The sequence below is a fragment of the Sinocyclocheilus anshuiensis genome, unplaced genomic scaffold, assembly GCF_001515605.1.
Source record: "Sinocyclocheilus anshuiensis isolate Anshui unplaced genomic scaffold, SAMN03320099.WGS_v1.1 scaffold1144, whole genome shotgun sequence".
Taxonomy (NCBI): domain Eukaryota; kingdom Metazoa; phylum Chordata; class Actinopteri; order Cypriniformes; family Cyprinidae; genus Sinocyclocheilus; species Sinocyclocheilus anshuiensis.
The window spans coordinates 377932-394878 of NW_015551101.1; the positions used below are offsets into that span (position 1 = coordinate 377932).

Genomic DNA, 16947 nt, shown 5'->3' on the forward strand with positions numbered 1-16947 from the left:
CAGTTAGCCGATGTAGCTACATTAGAGTTTAATATTACATCTTGTTGTTAAATTAATGTTTATTGCATTATTTCATTATTTCACGTCAATATTTTAGTGTTACCTCAACTTGTAAGAAATGTATTTGTGATGAACTTTGATTCATAATGTGTGTGTTTTTTTTATTACCTTCTGTTTTTGGTGGCTGTCAGTAAATTTTAAAGATACAAAATGGATATTGGACTTTGCAAAAATTGATGTTATTAATAATTCTTGAGAATCACTTACTCTCGCTAACAACAGCGATCAACATTTAAATCTCACACACACTGACCAATATTAAAAATGGGGGGGGTGCTGCAATATAGCTAGATATAAATCCAGAAGATCACTTATCATATATCATCATAAGCATTATAGACATAGTATGATTTTCCGTAAGCTGCTTTGAAATGTGAAATGCAGTTTACAAATAAATTTGACTTATCTTGCTGAATGATATAGCAAACAGCTCTTATCAGCATATAGCTATCTAAAAATGACCTTAGCATCTTCCTCCACGTGTTTGCCTTTGATGTGAGGTGTAACACCATTTAAAGGAGTCATATGATGCGATTTCAATTTTTCCTTTCTCTTTGAAGTGTTACAAGCTCTTGGTGCATAAAGAAGATCTGTAAAGTTGCAAAGCCTAAAGTCTCAAATCCAAAGAGATATTCTTTATACAAGTTAAGAGTCAACCACGCCTACCTAAAACGGCTCGTTCTAACACGCCCCCACATTCCTACATCACTATGTGGGAAGAACTACAAACATCATAAACCCGTCTTTTTAGGCAAGAACTAGACATGGGTGTCATGTAGCCTAATAAAATATGTTTAATGGGACTGAATTTGTATTTAACGTGGTTACAATTTAATAAAAACATTAGAAATTGATAATTATAAAACGTTTCCTTTCCAAGGTTATCCAAACAGCGAATAAATTATTATACAGAAAGTGACATTATCACTAACTTTGATCTATCGCGAATTTAAGCACTCTTAAAAAAAAAAACTATCATTATAATCACTTAAGCTGTATACACTGTGAAATTAATCTGTTACTTACATTGTACATAGCTCGGCGTGTCGGTGTCCGGAATTCAGTCAGCGAACGCGCGCGCACTCAAAACTGATGAGTTTCAGCGATGACTCATCTGAACGCCTCTGATTGGCCAATATATTCCTAAACTCAACAGAATCGTGCGTGATTGGTTATAATGCGCAACACTGTACAAACGCCTACAATGAAATATGGTGCAACATGAGCAGATCTTAATTTAATGCCACAATTGACACTTTCTATTCATTTTCATTTCGTTAGCAACAGTCGTAATAGATTTAATTTGTTGGTGCAGGGGCATTTTTGTCCAATTTAGTGGCATTTTTGTCCCAACTCGCTGTGGCCAGGGGAAGGCTAAGCCCCAGACTTACACACGCTCCGCTTATGATTTAACACTAATGCGGGCTTGTGAAACACATTTCTTTGGCCTTGTTTCCAGCTTGCCAGAGCACCTGAGATGGTTGCCATGGTTTCCTGGTCACATATGTTCTGATGATGCAGATCAAGTAGCTGTTGAAATGATCTTCAGATTCATGTGCACCTTTGGATGATTCCATCCAGGAAGGCATTTCACTGCACGCACAAACATGCATGTGAATGTGTATTCAAGACATCATGCATCATATATAAATAAATATATACCAGTCACAATATTTAAATTTCTAACTTCTATATGATAATTTGAAAAGTATAGATATTCGGTACAACAGGGTAAAGCGTTAGTGTTCAAACACTCAGACGCAGCAGGCGCTGATAGAGCTGGACAGTTTGGTCGCAGTGTGTGCAAACACAGTGTAACAGTGGCGAGAGGGGGTGTGATTGCAGGCTGTCTCTTCGGCTGTGCTCCAGTGGCACGACCGTGTTTCTAAATGCAAAAAAAATACTAATTGATGAAATGAAGCCTGCAATTTGCGTGAATGCATGAACATCCTATGTTGTTCTCTAATGAAGACTAATAAGATTCATTGTCCTAATTAAAATGGCAATTAATAATTGATTCTCATAGATTGCTTCTGTGAATAGTACTGTACAACATAATGATCCCTTGTTAAGCATGGTGTGGTTCGAGCCCAAGAAGTGAATAATGCATTCAAATTATAACATGACATAAATAAATAAAAATTAAAAATAAAAAAAAACGAATGCAGTGACCAGGGAATTAGTACATTTAAATACACTAATAATACACACAACGACATTGTTAACATAACATCAAATACATAAGACATTTTTAATCCCTCAGTGTGACCTTTGACCTGTTCTCATAATTCTGTATGACTGTCCTCTCCATGTTATATGCAATTGTGTGTGTGTGTGTGTGTGCATTAATTAAAAGTGGCTGATGGTGATATACCAAATATTTAATATTTACTGCAGTGCGTAGATTCTACTACTTCTTCTTATTATTTTTTCTCTAAAAACAATTGGTAAAGGTTATATTTTTATTTGAAGTAAAAATAAACATATTCTTTCCATGTAATTTAGTGTTTCATTAGCATTTAGGGCAAACAAGGAAAAATGTGTAACTAGGTGTGAGGTGTCAGATGCAGACAGACGCTGTTATGGTGTTACATTTTACTGCCTTTATTGGCAACTCAAACAATTATATGCAAAATTCTTAATTGCTTAAAATATCACACCCTTCTCATCCGCTCATACTACAGTAATCATCACAATAATATATTAACCTTTTGGTAATTCATATTAGTAAGAGTCTGCTTAAAGAAACTGTTTTATTCACTTGGATAAGAGGCGAAGAGTCTTAGGCTAATAAAAAGACATGTTCAGATGAACGTGATATGAAAACTGTGTGCCACACACAAAAAAAGGACAAGTTCATTAAAAAATATTTTATACAGAGGTGGCCAAAATTATTAGAACACTATATTTTCACCAGCTAAAAAATGGTTTTAAATCAGTTATTTCTATATTTTGCTGTAGTGTGTCAAATATCAGTTTACATTTCCAAACATTCATTTTGCCATTAATTGTAATAATCCAGTGAGATTTTTGTCTGACATCAGCCAGTGCTGCACACAGAGATCTGATCTCATCATCATCCAGTGTGTCTGGAATGACATGAAGAAACAGAACAAACTGAGACAGACTAAATCCAGAAGAACTGTGGAAACGTCTCCAAGATGCTTCAAGAAACCTACATGTATAATTACTTTTTTTCGTTAAATATAAAAAATGTATAAAGTATAAAGGTAATGTACAGCAGACCCCAGCTATTATCTTTATCCTCTCTAACACTGCCATCTGTTGTTGAAATGTGAAAATTATGCTAGACGCATTAATTCGACTGATCGTTTTTAATTTAAATAGCCTACATTCGTTCTTTGGTCACTCCCTTTTAAATCCAAATCCCTTTTTAAACTATTGAAAAAATAGATATACGCCCAAGTGAACATGTATCGCTCTTATCCGAGAAATAGCCTTCTACACCTGCTATTTACCACATATTGACATCATTCTCGATTTAGATCTCAAAGTACTATTTTAATGCCTTCTTTTCAAGTTTTTTTAATGCTCTATTAATTCAATGCCACAAGAACATGAGGTATTACATATTCACATGATCAAATTAACATTATTAGCTGCCAGAGAAAAAAAAAGAAAAAAAGGGAAGAAAATTACATAAAGTTCAATGCTTTCAGAGCATTACATGTTTCCAGTGCTTTTTTGTTTTTTGTTTGTTCTAAGAGATTTACATATAATTTAAAGTCAGTTTTCAATGCTTTTTTGTTTTTTGTTTGTTCTAAGAGATTGACATATAATTTAAAGTCATTTATAAAATGTGCAAATTTTGGTTTACATTGAGCCCACTTCTTCTTATGTATATGGAATTTTCCTAACAACATAAACAAATGTATAATATGTTGTTGTTCAATTTTTCGTTTTCTGTATAAAAAAGTACAGCAAATATACAAATTTCTATCATACACTAGAATTCCAAATCCTTCCAAAATAATCTCGAGTAAATACAATGAAAAAAAAAAGATGCAAAATAATTCCTTCTTTTCAAGTTTAATCCATATATCTAACATTAATGCTCATCATCAACCGGAAGTCCACGAGCGCTGCCTCAGCCCCTCCTCTCTCTTCCGCTCAGATGTCCTTGTAGCTATGGAAACTCATCAGCGGCAGCATCCTCCAGTTTGTCCACCCCGTCGTCTGGACAGCTAAGCTGAATTTGTATGTAAAACATCTCTTCAAAATGGCGATCGGGCGTCAAACGCTTTCCTTGGCGCTCTTTTCATGGCTGTGTGAGTAAGATTTCTTTATTTGCTGTGAATGAGTGAGTAGGTCTTGTTGAATAAGCGGTCGTGGATCCGTGTGATGGCATTCTCGCGCTGACCCCTGCTGCTAACGCTTTACTACAGTTTTTGGTGTAAACACAGTTCGCGGTTTCTAGTAAGATGGGAACGTTAACTTACTCACTGTTCGAGTAATTGGTTTGTATCGCCCAGAGGTGTAATACAACGACCGTGTCTCAAAACCCAGTGAGCTGCCTGCATTGACAGCATTTTTGGGCGCGTTCGAACGTTCTAATATGAACATCCTATATTCGAAGATGCTGTTTAGGTAGGTAGTTCACTAGGGGTTGAGACACAGCTCTAGTTTGTATTCCGCAGCATGCTTCTCATGCTTGTATGATGTCGGTGTATTAATAGCCTAATTGAGAGTCGTTTTTAATCAGATTACCCTTGTGAAAAAGAAGTACACTTTAGCATACGTTTTAGCATAAAAGAGGAAAAAATTACTAACTGAATATAATTAATTGCATGTTATTTACAATGAAATGAAAATGTATTGTAGTTTAAATATATATTAAATGTAATTAGTTCAACTTAAGAATGTTTTTGACTTGTGTAATTTCATAATTATTTCTATTGCTTTTGAAATATAGTGTGTACTGCCAAGTGTACTGGCAAGCATTTATGGTAAGCTAACATCTAATGCCATTTCAATTAAAATGTGTATGTTATTAACTATAGTTGTAATTACACAGTTGTAATGATGAAGATGCAATTTAGTACATTTAAAATATATTGAATATCAAGTACTTTATGTGCTTTAGTACAGTATTTTAATATTTAGTGTCAATACATTAAAATAAGTGTACTTAAATCACAACAAAAAAAAGTATTAAAACATTATAATTTAAAATGTACTTTAAAGTAAAACTTTTAATTTGACATTACAAAGTTCACTTTTTAAAAGTTTAATTATGTGTGTTAAGCAACAGACATGAAAGTGTACTCTTTTTATTTCAGCAATATTACATTATTAATATAGTTTTCTAAAGAAATATGCTTTTAAGATTTGAAGTACACCATAAGTGCACATTCAGTACACTTGAGCTTACTTCTTTTTCACTAGAAAATCAACTATTTAAGATCATTGTTGAATTATTTAATTGTAGCTGACATGTTTTTGAGGTATTGCAGGTCACATGTTATTGGACTCTACCAGATCTTTTCATTTTCTTCTCAGCACAATGTGCCTCTGTGCAAGTTGTGTGATGTGTGAAGAGGTGTAGCTTCATTCATTCATTCTCAAAGCCGTTGCTGTAGGTCAGTGTCCTGAATACCAAACTACTTTAAAATGGGCTCAACTTCAGCCTTCATTTTCACTTTGTCCAGTGACGGGACCTTTGTATATTAGAAAGTGCCGTCAGAACTGTGGAGACGCGATAAAATATGTCTCAAGCCAAAGATCACACCACAACCTTACAAGTATGTCTCAAGCCAAAGATCACACCCTTCTCTCCCACTCTTTCTTTGTGTCACTTTTTAGGTCACTTCTTTGTAAAGTCTGAAATAGCACTTTTAGTTAGTCTGTTTGTTATTTGAAATGCTACAACGATAAGCTATTGTCTTGTAAAGTAATTATCCACCAAGTGTGCCATCAAAACAACCATAAACCGGAATCATAATTAACATAAATTAACACAAATATTAAAAAGGGGGCTTTTGTTATGTTGTTTAGTGTGGAAATGCAGAAATGTTGCCATTTCTGCCATTAGTCACATTATTTTTCTTCGTGTGTGTGTGTACACATATATACATATACATATATATATATATATATATATATATATATATATATATATATATATATATATATATATGTATATGTACACACACACACGAAGAAAAATAATGTGACTACAGTAAAAATAAAAATAAAATACAATAAAAAAAATATTATCTTGAAATGCAGAGATTTGATTTACAATTTACACACTTATTTTTCCAACATTACATTAGCTTTTCCTAATCTTAAAAGTTGTTTGCTGAAAAATGAATCTTATATTTATGCAACTGCAACATTCTTTTGTTTGATGTAAACAGGGACCTTTCTAACATTGTCGCTTCCATACAGTGACTGCATGCTTTCCAGCGGTGGATAATGTAGCTTGTCTAATCGGGAAATGTCAACAGCAGTTGTAAAAATAGACCATAATGCATGCGATGGGAAAGTCAGCCTTGGAAACGTCACCGGAAACCTTGAAGTCCTCCAGCTGTGGCAATATGACTCTTTTGCTCTAATCTTCCATAAAGTGCTTCTTTACAGTGGTTAAATGCAGCAGAATTCAGTTCATCAGTTTTGTCAGAACTATCCCATGTGTAGCTATTTATCGAGATGACAGTCTAGGTGATGATAAAACGCCACAGATGTTTGACTTGTGCTAACTGAAGTCTGTCTCATGCTTTAAAGAAGTCCATATGGTAAGATTTTAATCTGATGCTAAAGCCACAGATTATCACATATGGATCACTGTAAATACACTCTGTGGATTTCATGAGATTATGTCAAAGTGGAAAATGCATCTGGAAATAGCCAATGCCCTAAACCCCAAATTATTTTCTCATATGAACGAAGCCTATCGGGACTGTCAGGCTTTGCCAAATAATTTGTTTCATATTTGCCTTTTCATTATGTCACACTATCTGGCCTTTTTGAGTTGGTGCAGACAGACTAATACTGAAAAAACACACAAGCTCTTCTAAATATATCCATGAATTTTCATCAGAAATGTGTTCAGGTCTGGGTACAGTTTCCCCAAGATACTTACAAAGTTTATTCTTCCATTATGCTTTCCATAAACACCATAAAAAGCTGAGTCACCCATTACTGAAATTCATAAGGTTTTTCATGTTTTACAATAAAACGAAGAAGTAGGTATGAAATACAGTAGAGGCTTTTTTTTTTTTTAAACATGAAAGTATAAATAAATCTCACAAAAACATGTCTGGGACTGGGTCATATCCGATATTAATTCTCAACAATGATTCTCATTATATTCTCGTTACTGTAGTACAGTGATGAAAAATGTCCCTGCCCACACACAATATATTAAAATCAGAATAAATTAAAGCCAGTACAACGAATATTATAATTGAAACATCTTAAAAGGGCTATATTTAAGAAGTTAATTTAATACATTATAATAAATGAGTGAAGAGGCAACACAGAATGAGAATGTTAAGGCAGTAATGTCTATTAAATTATTTACTTTTTATTTTTTTTAAATACATATTATATATAATAATGTATACAATTATTTGGTATTATACAAAGTATACCATTGTATACTTTGGTATACAATGGTATAAAAATGTCTTATTTTTGTACTGTTCTTGACAGATCTGTTATCTGTTCTTTGTCATCTGTTGCAGGCAACAGTACAGCTTCTGCTGTAATTCTCAGAACAACTGAAAAATCAGTATGGACAAATGAATTTGAGTGTAAGTCTTATATGAAGCTGTTTAGTAAGATTTCCAGTGTTGGGAAGTAACTAGTTACATGTAACAGTTACATAATTTACTTATAAAATAAATGTAACTGTAATCCGTTACAGTTACTGAGAAAAATGTGTAGGGCTAATTAAATTACAGTTACTTATGAAAACGTTAATGATTACAAAGGGGGTTACATCTGAATACTTTCTGTAAAAAGCTAGGATGTTAAATAATATTAATTTCTTGCTTTGCATTTTTATGTGCTTGATGCCTCCTGCCATTTAAAGGCCATTTAGTAAAGCAATGCTATTCTGATGCTGTTGATTGGTTCTCATGTTTGAATTTATATAGTGAATTTATATAGTATAGTAATAGTTATATAGTTAGTAAAAAATAGTAACCTTCCCAACACTGAAGATTACTTCATTAATGTCTGCATAAATTGATAGGCTATTTCTTGTTTCTTTAAAGCGATTGAGTTGACCTGCTTGATAGAGTCCATTTCTACAAACAATCCCAGAATTGAATGGAAGAAAATTAAAAATGGTGTACCCAGCTATGTCTATTTCCAAAATAAAATTTCAGGTAACAAATTCTTTCTCTCAGAAAATAATGCTGTTTATTTGTTGACAGTGTTTAAGCTAAATTCAACTGAACTGAGCTGCTTTATGTTCTCAGGTGACTTGGAGCACAGGGCTTTGCTGAGAGAGCCAGCAAACCTTCTGATCCTGAACGCCAGCAGATCGGACACAGCTCAGTATCGCTGTGAGGTGGCGGCCATCGACGACCAGAAGCCCTTTGATGAAATACTAATCAGTCTCGCTGTAAGAGGTACTGTTGGAATAGTTCCTCTCAGGTTCAGCAAGGGGAACATTCTGTGAGTTTTAATCCATGGTTATAACTCTCAGTAATGTTGCACTGAAATGCCCCATGAGAGCAGAACTGATTGGACTGTCCGGACAAAAATGTTTCTGTGGGCTTGAGGGCAGCATGAATACGTTGAGCTGATCATCGTGATTCCTCTGGACGCACAAAAATGTATCTGATTATAATTGGCGATCTTACTCTTTGGGACATAAAGCTAAGAGGTAATTTAATGCCATATAGTATTAGATGTAATGCGAATGCTGTTTTCCATTTGCAGTTCTCTTAAACTTTATTTAAAGTTGGTCTGAAATGAAAATTCACCCTGGTTATTTTTCTAAATACATAATGAAACATTGAAAAAAGCTGCTGTTTTGTTGTGGATGTGTTGCAGTGAAGCCGGTGATGCCCAGGTGTAGTGTGCCGGAGGCGGTTACGGTGGGTTCAAGCACTGAACTGCACTGTATTGAGAACGAAGGCTTTCCACAGTCACAGTATCAGTGGTTCAAAAACAACGAAGAGCTGCCAGAAGACCCAAAAACCAGCAGCAAGTTCTACAATTCTTCATACACCATGAACACTGAGACTGGTTCGCTGGTAAGTGATTTTTGCTGACATGCTAGTAAAAACAACTTACGTTTTTTACTTTATTTAAATTTCAGAGGCTTGGATTACATTCTGCACCACCATTGTTTTGCAAGGAATTGCAAAAATAATGATTCGTTTTGCTGTGTTTACACTTTTAAAAATAATCTGCCTGTGAATGAATTACATTAATTTTACATTTATTTAAAGCACCAAACTGGAATGGAGAAAGTATTTTAATATTGAAAAAATTGCAAACGTAGGCTTTAAATGAAATAATAAGAATAAGAAACAATAGGTAAAAAATTCATTTAAGTTATTTTTAAATAAAAATTAGAGGTTTAGATTAAAGGGATAGTTCACCCAAAAATTAAAATTCTGTCATTAATTACTCACCCTCATCATGTCATTCCTAGTCTGGCGTAGAAGGCCAGACCTTCAGACTGACAGCTGGAATCCATGGCAGCTTTCATTGGCCAATGCCCACACATGAGACCGTTTGACCGACATGTCAAACAACCAATAACAGTTAGTTTTCGTTCATCGTCACGTTTTGGGGCGTGGAAATGTCGTCACAATAACAGACCGGTATGTAAAACTCTCTGATGTATTTTAAAGATTCTATGCCACGAACTTTAAATTTTTCACATACTTTTGAAACTCCAGCGTTTAGTTGATCCTGATAAGCACTCGTCGTCACAGTTGTAAACACGACGGCTTTCTTCTTTCATGAGAGGTTTTGGTGTCACGGCATCTTTGTTTCCAGGCGGAACGTTAAAGAATGCGACACGCATGTCCACCGGAAATCCTGTATAATTCAACCAATCCGATGATGACTTCGAAACTCCTGAAGTGTTTCCACTTTTGTATGCCAGATGCATCAGACATTTAGCCAACGGTCCATGGGCATGACGTCTGAGGCTGAGACTATGTTATTCCAAACCTGTAAGACCTTCGTTCATCTTCGGAACACAAATTAAGATATTTTTGATGCATTCCAAGAGCTCTCTGACCCTCCATAGACAGCAAGGATCCTAACACGATCAAGGCCCAGAAACGTAGCAAGGACGTCATAAAGTAATCCATGTGACATCAGTGGTTCAACCGTAATTTACGAAGCTACAAGAATACTTTTTGTGTGCAAAGAAAACAAAAGTAACGACTTTATTCAACAATTCATCTTCTCCGCGTCACCCTGGCACCATTTTTGAGAGTATCACATACGTAAACAACGTATGTATGCGGATACGTTGTTTACGCTTTGATCTGAATGTAAACAATGTATCCAAGTACATACGTTGCGAGAAGACGGAATGTTGAAAAAAGTCGTTATTTTTGTTTTCTTTGCACACAAAAAGTATTCTCGTAGCTTCGTAAAATTACAGTTGAACCCCTGATGTCACATGGATTATTTTACCGATGTCCTTGCTATGTTTCTGAGCCTTGATCATGTTAGGATCCTTGCTGTCTATGGGAGGGTCAGAGAGCTCACAGAATTCATCAAAAATATCTTAATTTGTGTGTTCCGAAGAGGAACGAAGGTCTTGTAACGACATGAGGGTGAGTAATTAATGACAGAATTTTCATTTTTGGGTGAACTATCCCTTTAAGTTATATGTCTCTTGTTGTTTAATAAAAATTAGAGGCTTAGATTAAGTTATATGTTTGTTTGTTTTTTGTTTTTGTGGCCATTTCAATGGATTTTTTAAAAATTATTTAACTTGTGTTGTATTTTACTTTTGCTAAGTGTATGATTTACATTTGATCCACAGAAATTCCGGTCGGTGAAGAAAGAGGATGCAGGTGAATACTATTGCCAGGCCAGAAATGAGGCAGGATGGTCAAAATGCAGTCCTCAGATCATGGAAGTGTGTAAGTGTGCCCCTTAAATATGCTGGTCAGTAGCTGCACTTTGAAATAATGATTAAGCTTTTAATATAGAACTGATTTATTCACCCTCATGATGTTCAAAATGCACTTATTTTTTTCAGTGGAAAACAACCACAAATATTTTGTGAAAACTTTGATATATTCTTTTTCAAGATTCTTTGTTAATAATAATAAATGTTTCTCAAGAACTGAATCAGCATATTAGAATGAATTCTGAAGAATCAGGTGACACTGAAGACATCACAGAAATGTCAAATAAAAAAAACGAAATTATAATAATTCACAAAGAGTTAGTAAATAATGAAATTTTTAATATTTTATTCATTTGTATGTAATTTCTTTCTAGATGATCTGGACATTGTGGGAATATTCCTGAAGGTTTTAGGTGGAGTGGCAGCATTTATATTTGTCGTTGTGGGGATCTGTCAGATTCAGAAAAGTGGCTACTGTTCCTGCAAAGACCACACGGAAACCAAGTGAGTAAAAACCATAACCACAAAATGAACCTTAAGGGCTGATCTGATTTGATCTGGAATTGCATGCACTTTTGGTAAGATTGCAATGCTCTGTTTCATACAGTTACAAAGTACCCCAACATGACAACAGGATGGACTACGCCAGTCCAGATGAGGTAAGGCTGTGTGGATTTGTGACGTGATAAAGCACCACAGATATCGTTTCCATGCATTAGTGCACGTTTAGAGGCTGTAGTCAACACTTTGAAATGTTCTTACAAGGATGGATGAAATATCATCCAAGATTTGTTATTGTTTATCTTCTCAGATTACACCGCAGCATTTCTCTGACTGCAGATATTTTCTTTTTATTAATGCTAGCAAAGCTTAAAGTGGTATTAGTGCAATCTTCAAAATAATCTCTTAGTAAAATCTCTACATGGAAAAAATATTCAGGTGGATTTTTGTTTTGCTTCTGTAGTGCCACATTTTAACTACATATCATGTGCCTGCTCTCTGTTTTTCAGGGACATTTCCGCCACAAGTCCTCCTTTGTCATTTAAAATCAAAGAAGAGGAAACGAGCACTTCAATCGTGTGAATGCCTTGTGAGCTGACTTTTGAACTGTCAAACTGGATTTTACGCAGAGGTGCGACTTGAGCTTCATGGCTTGCCAAAGTAATTACAAAAACGAGAACTACTGTGTTAAACGGAATTTTTACTCTCCTTATTTTGATTTAAACAGACAGGAATCAAACACAGGTTTACTTAAAACTCCACAGTTTATATATAAAAATAACGTTCAGTCGAACAACGCTAAGATTTATAGCTATTACATGCATCTTGTTCAGTAAAAAAATCATTGTTTCAGCAAATCAAAAAGGACTGAACTTAAGAAGTAACATAAAAGATGAGGTTTTTCCAAATAATTGTGAATTTCTGAATGGCAGTTGCACTTCAAATTGTAGCAAGGCTGAAACTGCATCCAGGTGCTGCTGTATTTATGTCCAAAAGTAGTCAACACATAATACCAGTGCAAGAATTGACATGTCTTCAAGGTAAATTTTATATTTCCCGCTGGAAATATAGTGTGTGACTATGTGAAGAATCCTGTCAGTGTAAATGTGTACAATGCCATGCCAAGACTTTTATCTGGGTCACTTTTGAGAAGAGGATTTTATGTGTTAGTGTTTCAGTAGTAGTTATTGAGTTGATGAACTATAAATTTGTAGCATTTTAGTTTGAGATTTAATCAAACATCTCCGTAAAGTCAGTAGACTTGGTTGTGCAAGATGATTCATTTACTTAGTTTCATTTTTGAAATATTCCTCTAGATACAGATTACGCACTTGTGGGTTTTTCAGAGTGCCATTTCTGTGTTTAAGTGACCTTCAATGCTTTATAATTGTTTTATACGTTTTGGACATATTGTCCAGGTTTTATGACTCAGTGTTATTGTTTTAATCTACTTATAAGATCTACGTATATTGTAGTTCACTCCAGAGTAGTAGTTAGACTGGGCCGTGTCACAAGAATAAAACTGATTATGTGGAAGCAATCAGCATTGTCTATCCATTCATTTTGTTTTTAAAACATGTAGCTATAAATGTAATTGGACCATCAAATTTACTTTTTTCCCCACTTTTTATAAGTAACTTGACGCACTATGACAATATATATTAGTCTTCCTCATGGCATGTCCCACTATTCAGCAAAAGCAGTAATATTGTGAAATATTTGACTATTTATAATAACTGCTTTCTATTTAAAAATATTTTAAAATGTAATGTATTCCTGTGATCAAAGCTACATTTTCTGTATCATTACTGCAGTCTTCAGTGTCACATGATCCTTCAGAAATCATTATTGACTCAGTGTTATTGTTTTAATCTATTTATAATATCTAGGTATATTGTAGTTCACTCCAGAGTAGTAGTTAGACTGGGCCGTGTCACAAGAATAAAACTGATTATGTGGAAGCAATCAGCATTGTCTATCCATTCATTTTGTTTTTAAAACATGTAGCTATAAATGTAATTGGACCATCAAATTTACTTTTTTCCCCACTTTTTATAAGTAACTTGACGCACTATGACAATATATATTAGTCTTCCTCATGGCATGTCCCACTATCTAAAAACAGTTTGGCAGACTGTTTATAGAAAAACAAATGAAAAAGAGAAACTGGGTTCGATCTTAATAAAATTGTCTAATTTAATGAATAGGCAAATCTAAGAGAAGTAAAATTTAAATGTCCTGTCAGATTGGGGCCAGATACTGTATATTCCAATATGTAAACAAATGTAAAAACAGTATCTCTTATCAAATTATTCAAAGTGTCTGATGGCAAAATATTTTATTGTACCTTTTTGTTTAAGGCTCAGTGTTATACGATTTTTACATATTCATACTATCGACTGCCAGTCAATGGACAAAGAGAAGCTAAATTAGATGTAGTTAAGCAGTTAATAATGAACTCACACTCTTAAAAATAAAGGTTCTTTATTTATATGTGGTTCCATGAAGAACCTTTAACATCCACGGAACCTTTCCATTCCACAAACGGTTCTTTTTACACTAAGCAAAAAAAAGTTATTTTAAGAAACTGAAAGGTTCTTTGGGGCCCAAAATAGTTTCTCACTGGCATCACTACAAAAACCTCCTTCTGGAACTTTTATTTTTAAGAGTGCTGCAGTGTCACATGATCCTTCAGAAATCATTCTAATATTCTGATTTGCTGTTCAAGAAACATTTTTTATTATTATTATTATCAATATTCAAAACAGTTGAGGACATTTTTTTTCAGTATTCTTTGATGAATAGAAAGATCCAAAGATCAGCATTTATCATTCCACAAACGGTTCTTTTTACACTAAGCAAAAAAAAGTTATTTTAAGAAACTGAAAGGTTCTTTGGGGCCCAAAATAGTTTCTCACTGGCATCACTACAAAAACCTCCTTCTGGAACTTTTATTTTTAAGAGTGCTGGTGATGCTCAGCCATAATATTTCCAAACAATTCTGTATTTGACTTTATACTACAACAAATACTATATGAAATTACCTGACATTCCAGCTGTGGTTAAATGTTGAATGTATATCCTTAATATTTAAAGTTACACTGCAAAAATAATTATTTCCTTAATCAATATTTGTTTTCTTGACAAAATGTTTTTTATTGTTTTAAGCATAAACCTAACAAAATGTAGTGAAGTTTATGCATAAAATATGTCAAAAAAAAAAAAAAAATCAAGATGATCAATTCAAGTTTTATGGATGTTTGGATATATTTTACTGCAAAACAAGAGAAAAATATTGATTTAGAATTTTTAATAGCAAAAATATTTCAAAATTTTACTGTTTTTACTGTACTTTAGATCAAATAAATGCAGGCTTGGTGAGCAGAAGAGACTTCTTTAAAAAACATTAAAAATCTTACTGTTAAAAAACTTTTGACTGGTAGTGTACAATAATATAGCAGCATGGAGTCAGTACCCGAATGTACAGTGTGTAAAGTGTCTGGGAAGTACAGAATGTTCCTGAATTTCTTCATTCTGATCTGTTTAGATACTTTCTTCGAGCGACAATCAGCAGAAGGCTGAATGATATCAGTAAAGAGATGGATATTGTCGTGCAGACGCTGTGCACGTATCCAGAGGTCAACTCCTCCATCAAGATGGAAGTAGGAATTGAAGATTGTCTCCATATTGAGCTTGAATACAACAAATCCAAGTGAGTATCCATGTTGTACCATTAATATAAATTAAAATAGTAAGATTCACCAAAATGTTTGACACAATTAACCCCAAAAATGAAAATATATTATATTGTGTATAATTATATATAGTTTTTTATATTAAAATGATATTTTATAACGTGCAATGAAAATGTTTTAACATTTTATTATCTTAAATTTCATTACAAATATATACTATTATATATATATATATATAGTCATAGTTATATTTCTATAGTTACATAATAACAAACATTACGGTAATAAAATGTGCTTTTTATTTTGTAAAGAGATGTGTGTGTGTGTGTGTGTGTATTTTATGGGCAAATATCTTTCCTGACTGCTGTCCTGCTCTAAATTGAGCTACTTTAATTAAACCATACAGAAATATGCATTAGATTTCGAGAATAATATATTGATATCTCCACTTAATCGCGGATTAAAAAAAAAAAAAAAGTCAAATAGCTTATGCGCTCGTTTTTGAAGGCCACTTGGTAAAAGGTAACCATCAGAGCGCTAGAGAACCTGTAGCTGCTGCCAATCAGCTGATCTATGATCGTACAGCACTGACACTGACACTGACACTCGTCCATCAGACATGAGCTTCTTCGGCTTCGGACAGACCGCTGAGATCGACATCGTGTTGAATGACGCCGAGACCAGGAAGAAAGCGGAGCACAAAACTGAAGATGGCAAAAAGGACAAATATTTCCTTTTCTACGATGGTGAAACTGTAAGTGGGAAAGTTAACGTGACTCTGAAGACTCCTGGAAAGAGGCTGGAGCACAATGGGATCAAAATCGAGTTCGTCGGACTGATTGGTGAGTTATCCGTCTGTGAATGGACGTTTAGAAACAGTCCTGCTCGTGTTTATGTATATATAAACATGTCCTGTGATTCACAGAGCTGTACTATGACAGAGGGAACCACCATGAGTTTGTGTCGTTAGTGAAGGATCTTGCACGACCTGGTGAGCTTTCACAGTCCCAGACCTTTTACTTTGAGTTCACCCATGTGGAAAAGCCCTATGAATCTTACACTGGCCAGAATGTCAAACTGAGGTAAATCTATCAGTTGCTTCATTACTAAGGTTACTAATCAGCCAGAAAGCATTTACAACTGGTGCTTGGAGTAAAGCTGTAGTTAGTGTTGGTTCTGTAAACACAGAAAATTATGGGATATATTGTCATACAGACTACCAGTCAAAAGGTTTTGAACAGTAAGATTTTTAATGTTTTTTAAAGAAGTCTCTTCTGCTCACCGAGCCTGCATTTATTTGATCCAAAATTCAGCAAAAGCAGTAATATTGTGAAATATTTGACTATTTATAATAACTGCTTTCTATTTAAAAATATTTTAAAATGTAATGTATTCCTGTGATCAAAGCTACATTTTCTGTATCATTACTGCAGTCTTCAGTGTCACATGATCCTTCAGAAATCATTCTAATTTGCTGTTCAAGAAACATTTTTTATTATTATTATTATCAATATTCAAAACAGTTGAGGACATTTTTTTTCAGTATTCTTTGATGAATAGAAAGATCCAAAGATCAGCATTTATCTGAAATAAAAAGCTTTTGTAACA

The 16947-nt window shown here is 34.1% G+C and overlaps 2 protein-coding genes across 2 annotated transcripts in view; both read left to right on the forward strand.

Moving 5' to 3' along the window:
• Nucleotides 1–4235: 4235 nt before the first annotated feature.
• On the forward strand, nucleotides 4236–13299 carry LOC107662760 (junctional adhesion molecule C-like). Its single transcript, XM_016452839.1, has 9 exons — nucleotides 4236–4349; nucleotides 7770–7838; nucleotides 8304–8417; nucleotides 8511–8663; nucleotides 9091–9293; nucleotides 11054–11153; nucleotides 11518–11647; nucleotides 11751–11802; nucleotides 12154–13299. The coding sequence occupies exons 1-9, from the start codon at nucleotides 4301–4303 to the stop codon at nucleotides 12187–12189; spliced, it is 906 nt and encodes a 301-aa protein (XP_016308325.1). The 5' UTR covers nucleotides 4236–4300; the 3' UTR covers nucleotides 12190–13299.
• Nucleotides 13300–15679: 2380 nt separating this feature from the next.
• The window catches only part of LOC107662747 (vacuolar protein sorting-associated protein 26B-like), a 4790-nt gene continuing 3522 nt past the window's right edge, over nucleotides 15680–16947 (forward strand). Inside the window, exons 1-2 of the mRNA XM_016452827.1 lie at nucleotides 15680–16181; nucleotides 16265–16421. Coding sequence (XP_016308313.1) covers nucleotides 15959–16181; nucleotides 16265–16421 — 380 coding nt within the window. The 5' untranslated portion in view covers nucleotides 15680–15958. The remainder of the gene's footprint in view (nucleotides 16182–16264; nucleotides 16422–16947) is intronic.

Bases quoted from the DNA above. Each gene is read 5' to 3' on its own strand.
- LOC107662760 (XM_016452839.1), top strand. From the start codon at position 4,301: ATGGCGATCGGGCGTCAAACGCTTTCCTTGGCGCTCTTTTCATGGCTG. The intron at 4,350-7,769 runs GTGAGTAAGATT...CATCTGTTGCAG, and splicing joins GGCGCTCTTTTCATGGCTGT to GCAACAGTACAGCTTCTGCT. The intron at 7,839-8,303 runs GTAAGTCTTATA...GTTTCTTTAAAG, and splicing joins ATGGACAAATGAATTTGAGT to CGATTGAGTTGACCTGCTTG.